Below are 13,169 nucleotides of genomic sequence, written 5' to 3'. Positions count from 1 at the left end.
ATTATCATCGTAATTAAATCATTACCGGCCCACTATGGAACTCCACTCAGAATAAAAAAGGTTAAGGCCGAAGTCCGCTGGCATGTGTGGATTGATAGACAACACACAACTTTAAGAACGCTGTGGATTATCTCACCGGCAATGCTGGTTTTCTGACGATGTTTTTCTTCACCAAATGATATTCTAACTCGCACCTAAACCTGAAAAACTTATAATGCAATTATATACATATAAATGACGGAGTTATACCTAAACATACATTTAAAAAAAACATCAGAAGTGTTAACCTCCTCTTATTTGAAAGAATAAGGAAGTTGGTTTAATTAAAACAAACAACAGTTTTTCTCTCTTTTCTCGTCTGTACAGTTTACTTTGTAATTTTTAGTCTGTATTCCAAAATCGCTACGGTGGTACGGTCTGTTGTCCTCTGTAGATAGTGATACTGTGTAGTCTGTGGTTGATATGTTTACAAATCGAACAACGGCCTCGTCTGAATTTTGATAAAATATTTTTTAATATTTTGATCTATATTACTCAATCTATGTAGCAAAGCAATGTAAATAAATTTATTGAATATTCAGTACAAATCATATTTTTCGTTTTTAGTTTTTCACGGTTAAACAGCTCTATCTATCAGTGGCAAATTTATTACATTTTTTTACTCATACTTTTTTTTTTACTAATTTAATTCCAGACATTAAATATCGGAAACATGATAAATAAAGGATTTTTTGGAAAATTTAGATAATGAAAAATATATTAAGTGCCTTACTTTACAGGCTGTGGGCTGTGTCCACATTCACTTTATTTTTTAGTTTTTTAATTTTTTGGTTTTATGGCGTTCTTTTATCTCTTTTATGTCTGATTTGTGGAATAGCGGGTACGTATTATTTTTGTATGTATTTTGTAGTTTGTAGGTAGTTCGAAAAACTTCTGTTAAACCCATCTGGTCCCATCCCAAAATACATTTTCAAACATGTCCCACTAAAGATTTGTTTAAGTAGGTCTACTAAGAACCCCTGCTCATAATGATTTCTAGCAGTTCAGTTCAGTTGAGTTGAAACTTCTGCAAAAATATGTTTTGCAGTAAACTTGGCACAGTTGCACCTGTGGCAAACCTGGGTGGGTTTTTTACTACTACTAATACTACTACTGAGCTACGGGAGCTACTTAGGTAGCAAGGTATGGTTATGTATGCATAGGTAGGTTCTTCCTGTCCACTTCCTGTAGGGAGGACTATTGAGGCTGGATATCTAAATTGTCCACTGACAGTGCTGAGTAACTCAGGTCTTTGATCACATGAACCCATATTTTCACTTCTATATAGTAGACACACATTGTTATATTCTCATAGCACTCGACTTAGTAACAATGAAGACACTGTGATTAGAAATCATAATGAGCACCTGCCCAAATGTAGCATTTTGTGATTATGGTGACAGACCAATACCAAACTGCCACATGAAGGCACTGAATTTCAAATTTTCAAAAGTCAAACGTTAAATGCAAACAAAATAACGGGAAATAGCTATTATATTTCAAATTGATGTCATTGTATTTATATCCTGATATATACGTATAACACACTTATGATCTTCCTGAGTAATCCAGAAGCAAAGATATTGATATAAATCTGAAATTTCTAAATGTCGCCTAGAAATGAAAGATAGACATAAAATTGCACTAATTTAATGTCATCAGTATTGTCTGGTGTGTCCACATTTGTACATACTGCCACAATGTGCACATTGCAATTTGTTCGCAAAGTAAATTGGTAATTCTTTATGATACAGACACCATAGAAACAAACTCAAATATTGTTAATATTGTTTTAAATACATTTCTGTTACGTTTTTCAGTGTCATAAAAGAATTAAAGCGGTGTGTGTAAATAATAAACACATTTTTTAAGTTGTTATATCCTGAGTATAGCCAATTTATGTTTTTTGTAAAGAAGTCAGTCAAGTGCTGACACTTATAGCTTCTTGAAAATGAAAGGCTTTAAGCTTGTACTGTGGCTGAAGTAGTAATGTTCACACGTCAATTGGTGACTGGGAAACTAAATTTTGTGTTGTATATATGTAGCTTAGCCCAGATTATTATAATATGTAACTGTCTGTCACTGGCAATTATTGACAATACTTCTTATGTAGAAAGCCCCTCTTTTTGTAATATATTTTCAAGCCATCAGAGTTAAGAAAATTAGCACGCCAGTTAGGTTGCCAAACAATTTTTACATTGGCTTGCTAGTGCACTGCATCACTCCCTCCATGCTCTGCTTCAAGGCTATTCAGTGAATAACAAAATAGATTGTACCTATTTGGTGGCTGAATGCAGTATTTGACCATGTGAATGTAACTTGTATGATTGTATTGGGCAGGCATACTGTATAATGTTCAAGACCTACTGCTATACTACCCCAATGACCCAACCAACTCGCGCATGTTCGTGCTGCAGCCCAGTACCTTCAAGCTGCCGTATGAGAGTGTTAAGATTAAGACCAAGGATGGATTCAAAATTCATATGTTTCTAATATTGCAAGCAACTGAAAGTGCCTGCAAACCGACTATGATCTTCTTTCATGGCAATGCTGGGAATATTGGCCAGAGGTTAGTATAATATAAGTGGAATCTTTTCTAGGTGCGCTAAGCACTTTTTGGCTGAACAAGAGTTATCATCACTGAACCCTTTCCACAAGCTGTATGTATAATCTATTTACATATACACTCTATAAAGCCTGTATTTAGGTAGTAATTCTAATTGGTCAGTAAGAAATTCTTGAATACATATTGGATTAATGTTGTTCTGCAAGAATTCCGCATTTTGTATATAAAATGAATTATAAACCAATAAGTATGTGCTCCTTAGTTCACCTACAACATTTAACCGACTGCCTAATTGGGTTCATATTACTTTTAACCAATGTTGAAGAATACATCTTCATTAAAGTTCAAAATTCAAAATTGATGTAGGCCTGTCACAGGCCCTCATGAAGGGTTCATACATATACACAATGGCAAGGTGATGTTGATAACTACGTTCGCCAATTTAAACCTAAATCTACAAGTCAAGTATACTTACACAGTCAGTTAATATTTAGCTATGGAGTTGAGCAATTCATATCCAAGCAACTCATATCATCGTTATCCTTAATATTGTAACAGGATTATTCTCTAAGCTTACAATTTATATAAACTTTGGACTTATTCAGAGACATGTCAAAGATTTCATTCGATAATTTGTTATAAAATAATACACAATTCTTTGAATGAATTAGCAATTTTATGTAGCCTAGTAAACAGCATAACGAATGTTACAGTAATTTAATTAAACTTTTTATTTCTATAAATTCATATTGGCCAGTTATTTTAAATTTTAAATAATTATATAAAATTAATTGATCTTTTACAAATACGCTAATAATTATTATTTCATTAATAAATAGTTTTCAAGATACAATTAAAATTATATTTGATTAACAATCAATGTTCATGACTTATATAAAAACAACTGCATTGATACCCTTCAGTCCTACATGGACTCGAACAATGCAAAGATACCTTCCTGTGTCTTAGTCGTTTATCACAAGTTTTTTTTTGCTTGTAATATTATTCATCTTAAGGTATGATGCTATATTTTAATCTAAATGATTTTAATCTATTACTATTTCAGACTAGCAAATGCTTCTGGATTTTATCACAAACTGAACATAAACATCCTTCTGGTGGAGTATAGAGGCTATGGGTTATCAGAAGGTAGTCCATCCGAGCGAGGCCTGTATCTTGATGCCCAGTGTGCTTTTGATTACATCATGCAAAGAAGTGACATTGACCACTCGAAAATTATAGTATTCGGTAGATCACTAGGTGAGTAATATTCTCTTGCATAAACTGTACTATTAAGGTACTTAAGGTTTGTAATAGAAAAATCTAATCCTGAAGCCTCGCCCATACTTAGTATTGCATTGCGTATGCTCTTATAATAACTTTAGTATAAATTTCATTAATATGCACCAACTAACTATGACACCGAACCAAAGCATTGCATATATTATTGTAGGATAGGAATAGAAGGCAAGTGGCATTCGCTAAACACATTTTGACAAGTCACTGTACCCTGTACGGATTTATTCTGTTTATCAAGTTATTAACGAAGTTGGGGAAAAAAATGCGCTAGAAAAGTATGGGTGCTAATTATTGATTTATTTGCAATACAAAATGTTTGACCGCTTATACTTACAATTGAAATTATATTTAATGAAAAAATTGAATGAATAATAAAATAATCTCGTACATTTACGATATCATACATTACACAGTGGCGTGCACTTCATACATGCACAAAAGCACTGCATACACCAAATTTTTTATATAACTTGTCTAGCAGGTGGAGATTTTCGTTTTATGCCATCTTTCTGCTTTCCGTTTACACTGGTCAATAACTCTGAGCACGCCACTGTTGTCAATCACTGTTAATAGATAAAGTTTATTAATCTTAATTTTCTATAATATTAGATAGAAGAAGCATAGTTGTAAAGAAATTATTTTTTAATTAATTAGATCTGCCAGCAGCAACGCCGGTTAATGTTATTAATGCGATAGTTGCTGCGTGAAACAAAAAAGGAACTACTGTCGCATTGATAATATTTGTAGGCTTTTCGGGATGAAATCTTGAAATTAGTAAATATAGTTATATTATAGTTCTGTAAGTAGATTATTCCAAGACTACTTTATTTTGTAAATGAGTACCCTGCTTGACTGCATTCACTTCACATTCGATAGTAAGTTATGATCCGCCCTAAGATGGAGCGAGTACGGTGAGAAGAGAATCGTCTTCCTGCAGGGCTAGCACGGGCGGGAGATAAAAATTATATCAACCGATTATATACCCTGACCAGGGATACAATTAACGTGTCCACCTGCTAAATCACTGGAACATGGAATAGGAAAAGTTTAACACCGTTTATTAATACACATTTATTGTTTGGATAATACTTCCACTTGTGCGACAGTGCTCTGAGAGTTGATTAAGCTGTGGGGGAAGGTAAATTTATATCCATTCCCCGGTGGTATAATTGTCCCCTGCCTACGCTAGCCGTGCTGAGAACACTCTACTACTTAAGCTTGGAAATTAATTAAATAAATAAATAAATTAATTAATTACTACTTGTGTTAGAAGCTGTTCCAATCCATGTTCAAGATTTTAACCATTCACACCATTTTTAGTATCAAATGTAAAATAGCAGAATCGCGCAATAGATCTCATACATAGTAACACAATGTAGCCTGTAAATTTATTATATGCATTATATTATATCAATCCGTTTCTCTGTTGCTTTTAATTGAAGGAGTAACAAACAAACACGCTTTTTGCATTTATTCAACGTAAGCCCATTGCAGTCCCCTGCAGGTCTAAGGCCTCATAATCACGCCATCTGTTGTTGGTGAGCCGCATCCAGTTTTATCCTGCCGTCTTCACGATATCAACGTGTCAACGCTGTGGTTTGCATTTATTATAAGTACTATGCTATTGTCTGTGGATTATCCGCGTTTTGCAATTTTATAATAAATCCCCGGGAACGGAAGAAAACATTACCCTGGTGCTTTTACCCGGGATAAAGAGTATCCTGTATCCATCTCCAGGATGCAAACTACATATGTGCTAAATTTCATTAATATTGGTGCAGTGGGTTGAGCCGAACATAGTGTTATGGTTTTGTTTAATTAAAGTAATCGTATAATCTGTGTTGAGTGAGTTTAAAATTGGTTATTTGAATATGGGATCAATTTAATTGGAAATAGTATTTATATCACACTTTATAAATGTAGTTTGTATACTCATTGAAATATATGAGCTTATGTTTGTTTCCTCTGTGCGTTTATTCGCATACACATAGGTAAAAACCAAGAAGACCGAATAATATTAATATATATGTATAGGTAAAAGCTACTTTTCAGTTATGACATTTCATTATCGCAATATCAGGTTTGTTGATTGTCTGTGTTCCAGGTGGAGCCGTTGCCATAGACTTGGCTTCTCGGCTGGAGTATCGAGATCGGGTATGGGCGCTGATTGTTGAGAACACCTTCACAAGTATACCGGACATGGCTCGTGTTATTTTGAAGTGGAAATGTCTGAATTGGCTGCCGATGTTCTGCCATAAAAACAAGGTAAAACTTTATCACTATGCCTGTTACAGCATGTAAGTATGAAGTTTGTGGTCCGTCCCTGTACTTGTTACTTTAGCCATTAGTTAACTCGCATTTGTCTTTTCGCATGTGCCTATAATATTTAATTTATTCTGTTTTTTAGCGTTTGTTGTTACAGCGATAAAAAAATACATCTTTCGAAGTTTGATTAATAGAGTCCCGTTTTATACAATCATCAACCCATCACCGGCCCACTACAGGGCACGGGTCTCCTTCTACAAGGGGAAGGGCTCACGCTGGCCAAGTCTGTACGTCCGTTCGTCACTAGGCTGTATCTCATAAACCGTTACGGTTAGACAGTTCAAATTTATGCAAAATATGAACTTCGTGCAGATTTGCCTAGTTTTCGCAGAATGAAGCTAATTAAGCTTGTTGTTTAATATATCTTGGTATTTGGGTAATTAACGTTAAAGATTGATGTCTATTAAAAATGCACCAGTATTTATATCAAAAGTCAGGATAGGACATCCCTACTAATATTATAAATGTCAATGTAAGTTTGTTTGTTACGCTTTCACGCAAAAACTACTTAACCTATCCTAATGAAACTTTATACACATATTCTTGGAAGTGTCAGAAGTAATATAGGATACTTTTTATTCCGATATTAAGCTCGTTTCCTTTGGGAGAGGGGATGAAAGTGTTTGACGATTTTACACCATAACTCCGACAAATTATAACCGATTTAAATAATTACTATAGAGGTTAAAATATGTGTTTAATTTTGCCCAAACTTTGTGTAGATCTGATGAATGTGGTTGGAGATAGAGGACAGAACTCCTCAGCGGACAGCAGCAGACCCCTCATTTAAAGCTTAGCGATACTGAATACCTACTTTAAACTTTATAGAACTACTATTAACTTTAATGCCACGTCAAAAAACAAAATTAAACGCCGACGAAGTCGCGGGGACCAGCTAGTTTTTTATAAATATATATATTTTTTATAAATGAACACAAAATTTGAATATTCTGTAAGTGTGCATGAAGCAGTTCATCCACTACTTTAATCCGTGGTCGAGAACCCTGAAGGGTTGTAGTCGAAGAAGGCTTCTGTACGTTGTTAATTTTGTGGTTGCAGTATATGTCCCTGAAGAAGATGCGCGCGGTGCGCTGCGGCACGCTGGTGGTGTGCGGCTCGCACGACGCGCTGGTGCCGCCGCGAATGGGCCGCTTGCTGCTCGTGCATTGCGGCGCGGCCGTGCGCTGTCACGCCTCGCTGCCGGGCTCGCACGACGACACGTGGACCTGCGCCGAGTACTACAACGAGTTGCAGCACTTCATCGCGCTCCTGCCGCCGCTGGTGCCGCCGCGCCCGCCCAACACCGTGCACGTCGTGTGAGCAGCACCGACCCGCAAAACAACGCTGCCGTACTAGCATGCTCGTTAACGTAGATTCTTTTGCGAGTAGACATCTTAACGAACTGTCACGTCAGAGTAAAATAGATCCTGTTTCCATTGTATTAGAGATCAAAGCTGGACGGTTGATTACAGGCATTTTTAGTCCACCACAAAAAAAAAAAAGTATCGATTTCCGTCTATTTGAAAATGCTTTGGTGTAGTTCAACATATTTTATTATTCAATTAGATTTATGTGATAAATGATAAAGTAGTGTTGTAATTTTTTCAATGTTTTGTAGGAGGCTTGGTTACCACCCTAGCGACAGATACGTGCTACCTTTTTAGCGTTCGAGTACGATGTCGCATAGCAACAGATTAGGGTTAAGTCTAAGCCTTACTGGTTAGCCCGCTACCATCTTAGACGTATCATCTTAGAATTGTCAAGAGCTAATATAATATGGCTACAGCTTTTAGCAAAACACTTATAAAAATTAAATCTGTAGTACGAATTTTTATCTTTAAACTAGGTCAATTTTGCAATTGTGGTATAATGTTTCGATACTATAAGGTGACTAAGTTTTCGATCTTGGGTATCACATCCTAAAAGATAAAGTAAACGAAAAAGAAAAGATAAACTTTGTGTAAAAGTTGCAATCGTTTTCGGGTATCAAACACTGTAATGCCAAAACCTAATGTTCTGTTTTTTTTTCTTCCAAAAATCCTTGCTTTAGAATATTGGATGAATTTGAACTTCAAAAATAGGTTCATAAATTTTATTTTATTAGCAGCGTACAAATCCTCTCATAAGGTTAGATACTGTCTCCCAATTACAAACAACAAAAATCTCCCATTTCTGACTCGTAAAATCCCACTGTCCAAGAGCACAACGTGGTACCAGAAGCGCAAAATACCTAGAGTATACAAACTTGAATTACGGCCCTTTCTTGAATACCTGACGCCTATGGCACTGCCCCACACATTAAGCACTGCGCATCTTGTGTCAAATGACGCATTGAAACCAGTGCTAAAAAGCTAGGTCTGTTACATGAACTCATACGTACTCACCCGTAAAACTCTAGAAGCATACACGGAATACACAACACGGTGTCCGGAGCACAAAACTATCCGGACCTGCACGAAGTTTTACTCCGAGCTGCGATGCTTTCGTGTGCTGTTTCCCTACTCGATCTGCTCTGTATGACCAACTCGTGAATTCCGAGTGACGAATAACATGTCATGACCAACTCATGCATTCTGCACAACGAATCTCATGACCTACTCCTGCATTCTGTGCGGCCAATGATTTCTTGACATGACCAACTCGCGTCGACATGACATTCTGCTTAACGAATTGAATGACCAACTCGTGCATTCAGCGTAACGAATTTCATGACCAACTCGTGCATTGCAAATAATTATCGTCCTGACCAACTCGTGCATTATGTGTGGCCAATGACATGACATGATTAACTCGTGCGTTCTGCTTGACGAATTTCATGACCAACTCGTGCATTCTGCGTGACGAATGACATGACAAGACAAACTCTTGCATTCAGTATTACGAATTTCATGACCAACTCGTGCATTGCAAAAAATTATCGTCCTGACCAACTCGTGCATTATGTGTGGCCAATGACATGACATGATTAACTCGTGCGTTCTGCTTGACGAATTTCATGACCAACTCGTGCATTGCAAATAATGAATGTCATGACCAACTCGTGCATTCTGCGTGACGAACGGCATGACCAACTCGTGCATTCTGCATAACAAACGACACGACCTATTCGTGCATTATGCATAGCGAACGTCATGATCAATTCGTGTATTCTGCATGATTGTTGACATGACCAATTCATGCATAGTCACAACGAATGTCATGATGAATGCTATAATCAACTCGTGCGTCCTACATGACGAATGGCATAACCAAATGTGCATTCTACATGACTCACTCCAATCGAACCAGTGCTATCAGACTTAACCCCCATCCCAATGACATGGTCATCGCCAATCGACGAGCGTCCTTTTCTGCGCAAAGTTATTTTTATGCAAATATACAACTTTCGCACCTGTGTAACCATGGCAGTATTCGGGAGAGCGACAGCGCTGTAAGCTTTCGCCTCAAATGTATTCCTCCAAGAGATCCAGGTCATATTTTATCATAAGTTATAGTAGTAATAAATATTAAGACTTTTTTTGCACCCCATCAAAGTTTTTTCAATAAGTTTGCTCCAGTGGCGTGTACAAGGTTTCTGACCAAACTGAGCATAGAACAAGAAGATAAAAAATGCTAGAGTAGGCCTTGCTTTTGTGCATGTATGAAGTGCACGCCATTGGTTGGCTCTCATCTGTCACTGTTGTATTAAATGCCTCTATTACCTCAGACTAAGTCATACTGTTGAATGGCGATCTACATATGAAACAAGTGTTTAGTGGCTTTTTGTTTAGTACCATATGGTATTAAAAAATTGTACACTCCACTAACTCTTTCGTCCCGTACTTACGCTTTTTTCGATATTTTTTTTAAATGTTAACAATTAATTAAGAAAATGTATGTGTAATAAATGTATGTAGAGAATTTTAATATCGCAAAAAAAAAAGTTTCATAATTCATTGAGCAAGCTTACGAAAATGTTGTATACTTTATGAATTTAGTTGTATAAGTATGTATATATTATTTATTGTATGTAGTGCAACCCATATGAAAATGATAATGAATATCTTTTACGTCTATCAGCTATTTAATAACGTTTTTAATAGTATATAAATAATGAGTTCTTTGACGTTTAGAGCGCTAATGTCTTATGAAGGGAGGTGAGGAGGGAGTAAAAAAAAATGTGACGTGACGATAAAGTCACGATCTGAATTGATGCTTAGAGGAATGTTTATGATCCAGGATGATTGTAGACAATTTCCCCGGGATTTTTTTTTTATATTATTTGCACTACCGATGTACTTATTCAGTGTGTTATCTGTTTTTTTCTATTTATTTTGATTTCATAGAAGTGAAGATTGAATCCTTTTCAATTAGGTCAATATTTGAAATTCTATGGAGTGTTCAGGGAACGTAAATAAAGTTCAGTTCCATTGGGAAGATCATTAAACCAATTTGCGGATTTTATATTTCAAAATAAATTTTCTTAAAAATTTTAATCCGGTGATTTTTTAGAGGTTAGATTAAACTTTAAGAACAAAATTAATAAAAGCGGTTTTGTTCGCAAAAAATCAGTATCAGAGGATAGGATACAATAACCGAATTTCTTGTGTATTTGTGGACTGGGTTGAATGACCCCTAGTTTTCGATCTGACACAGCAATCGCGAACGTGCGTTCTCTATAAGTTTCATATCCGACTTATCCTCGGATGCCTTTTCATTTTATGTGATAATTATTTAATAATTAATAATTATTAATTATTAAATTAATAATGACCGTAACAGCTTTTCCAATGTCAATTCGTAGATAAACTGTCTTTATTTAATTAGAGCACGATACAGTGAACTGTGGATGTATATCAACGCTTTAAATGTTTGACCGTAAAAGCTTTTTCAATGTCAATTCGTAGATAAACTGTCTTTATTTAATTAGAGCACGAAACGGTGCACTGTAAACTTATATCAACGTTTTAAATTTTAAATGTGTATTTTAAATGTGTAGTAATATTGTAAACTATCTTTATATTGTATAAATACTACAAAATAGTTAAGATTATATTACACGTGGCATTTAAATTCATAGAAAAAGTTTAAGCTGTTTTCCGGTGTATATGGATTTGTGTCAAAGGTATGGTCCAATTTGGATGGTTTTATTTGGAGGGTTTAATGGGCATGATGACAAATTTTGTATAACTATTTACTACTTTTGGGGCAATTGATAGCAAGAAACTTAGCAATGATTTTCGATATACGCAGAAATTTTGGATGTTCAAGCGATACAAAATTGTTTATATAGACGTGACGTCATAACGTCGGCGTTTCACCCATCATGGCGGATCACTAGATTTTGAATTTTTATTTATAGAACATAAATACCAATCTCACGTTTTTCATAATACACGAATCATACAGCATTTGATAAATATTTTGGCGACACTTTGTTACTGTCATCACGCCCATTGCGATGGCTAGTTATAAAATAAAATCTGTCTACGGCTCGGCTTGACATCTATGATCATTTTTCATATCAACTAGCGTACCTATTAATGTGTAGCTGGTACAATATTATTTCAAAGGGCTACGAAAATTCTTATGAAAATTTATTGACGTAAGTTAGGTATGTATTTACATGTAGTTCGGTGGCACACGTTTTATCAAAGTAGATATCGAGGACATTTTGTCCGATCGTTTTTTTTTTATTAAATTATTTTTTAAGTAAGCTAAATATTAATATATATCATACAATTAATACTTATCGTAACCATATATGTCTTAATATTTCCTTTCTCACAATTTAGTAAGTTAAATATCTGTTAAATTTGTAAGGTGTTGTAAATAACGACATCTGATGTTCATTTAAAATGAAAATGTCGTATGCATGATACTATGTTATCTTTTTTAATGACTATACGACTTGCTATACTTGTGAAGTAATAATGCCATAATACTTCGTAAAAAAGACAACTTAAAAATAAATTATACTAACTTTAATGTTTCTTTAATCTAAGTAGGTATATTAAAAAATAATACTGTCAATTACTCCTATTACTGGAAGCACACTATCTTTTTCGCAAGCGTTCAAGATTTAAATCGTACATATGCCTTAATTCAGAAAAACTATCAATAATTTCATGTTAATTGCCAATCGGTATAATATTCCTGCTACATTACGTTTACGAATTCACACATCGAAAACTTTTCGCCTATTTTAAATTAAGAACGGCATATATACGAATTCAATCACCGAAAATTACATCATGCTTTGTTTAAGACTTTCGTATGTTTTGTCTATAATTTACGAGATTATGCTGACTGTGAGAGGCACTATGGTATAAGTAATGTAGCGCTTGTATTCGTCATAGTTGCAGCGCCGCAGATCGCACGCAACAGTGCGCCCGTACTGCGTATTGTGCGGTCAGCATTCAACTTGTGAAATAAAATATTACTTAACTCCTGCCTATGTATTCTACCATTATCTACAGATGTATTATACAAGTATTGTATGTATACCTAGTACAAAAAAAAATATTGCTAACTACAAAAGAATATTGATGTGAAATTAATAAGTGTCTATTAAAAGATATTTTTCGAAAATTACTTTTTTATTCATTTACGCGGCCGCACCCTAGCTTAGTCGCTGATACTAATCTTACTAAGTCGCCTCAATCATTTACTGTTACAGCTGTATTTATCAGTGCCCTTATTTATAACACAAACAAACCTTACTCTTACGTTAAGTAAATCTGTCAAATTTGTGTGGAGTGGACAAATTTTCACGTGTACGGTCCAACATAAAATTACAGTAGACGTAAAATTTACGTTCACGTAGATGTAACCTATGTAAACTTAGAAAGGTCGAGAACTCTTCAGCAGGAACGCGAATTAATGAATACACTATGACGGCCGATTGGCGCAGTGGGCAGCGACCCTGCTTTCTGAGTCCAAGGCTGTGGGTTCAATTCCC

At 35.3% G+C, this 13,169-nt stretch overlaps 1 protein-coding gene across 2 annotated transcripts; it reads left to right on the top strand.

The window, feature by feature from the left end:
• The first annotated feature begins 461 nt into the window (after positions 1 to 461).
• Positions 462 to 12,802, top strand: LOC120636673 (protein ABHD13). Of its 2 annotated transcripts, none has more exons than XM_039908240.1 (6): positions 462 to 556; positions 780 to 880; positions 2,380 to 2,608; positions 3,672 to 3,865; positions 6,009 to 6,169; positions 7,289 to 12,802. In XM_039908240.1, coding segments are annotated over exons 1-6 (948 nt in total). In that variant the 5' UTR covers positions 462 to 554; the 3' UTR covers positions 7,550 to 12,802. The 2 variants fall into 2 exon arrangements, with proteins under 2 accessions (XP_039764174.1, XP_039764173.1); XM_039908239.1 differs by having other exon boundaries at positions 695 to 880.
• Positions 12,803 to 13,169: the final 367 nt, after the last annotated feature.

This window comes from Pararge aegeria, chromosome Z (genome assembly GCF_905163445.1).
Source record: "Pararge aegeria chromosome Z, ilParAegt1.1, whole genome shotgun sequence".
Taxonomy (NCBI): domain Eukaryota; kingdom Metazoa; phylum Arthropoda; class Insecta; order Lepidoptera; family Nymphalidae; genus Pararge; species Pararge aegeria.
Note: the sequence above shows the minus strand (reverse complement) of the source record. Positions and strands in the feature narration are given on the sequence as shown.

Coding starts and splice junctions, on each gene's coding strand:
- LOC120636673 (XM_039908239.1), top strand. CDS start 748: ATGAAAAATATATTAAGTGCCTTACTTTACAGGCTGTGGGCTGTGTCC. Junction 881..2,379: donor TCTGATTTGTGGAATAGCGG/GTACGTATTATT, acceptor TGTATTGGGCAG/GCATACTGTATAATGTTCAA. Junction 6,170..7,288: donor TGTTCTGCCATAAAAACAAG/GTAAAACTTTAT, acceptor TTGTGGTTGCAG/TATATGTCCCTGAAGAAGAT.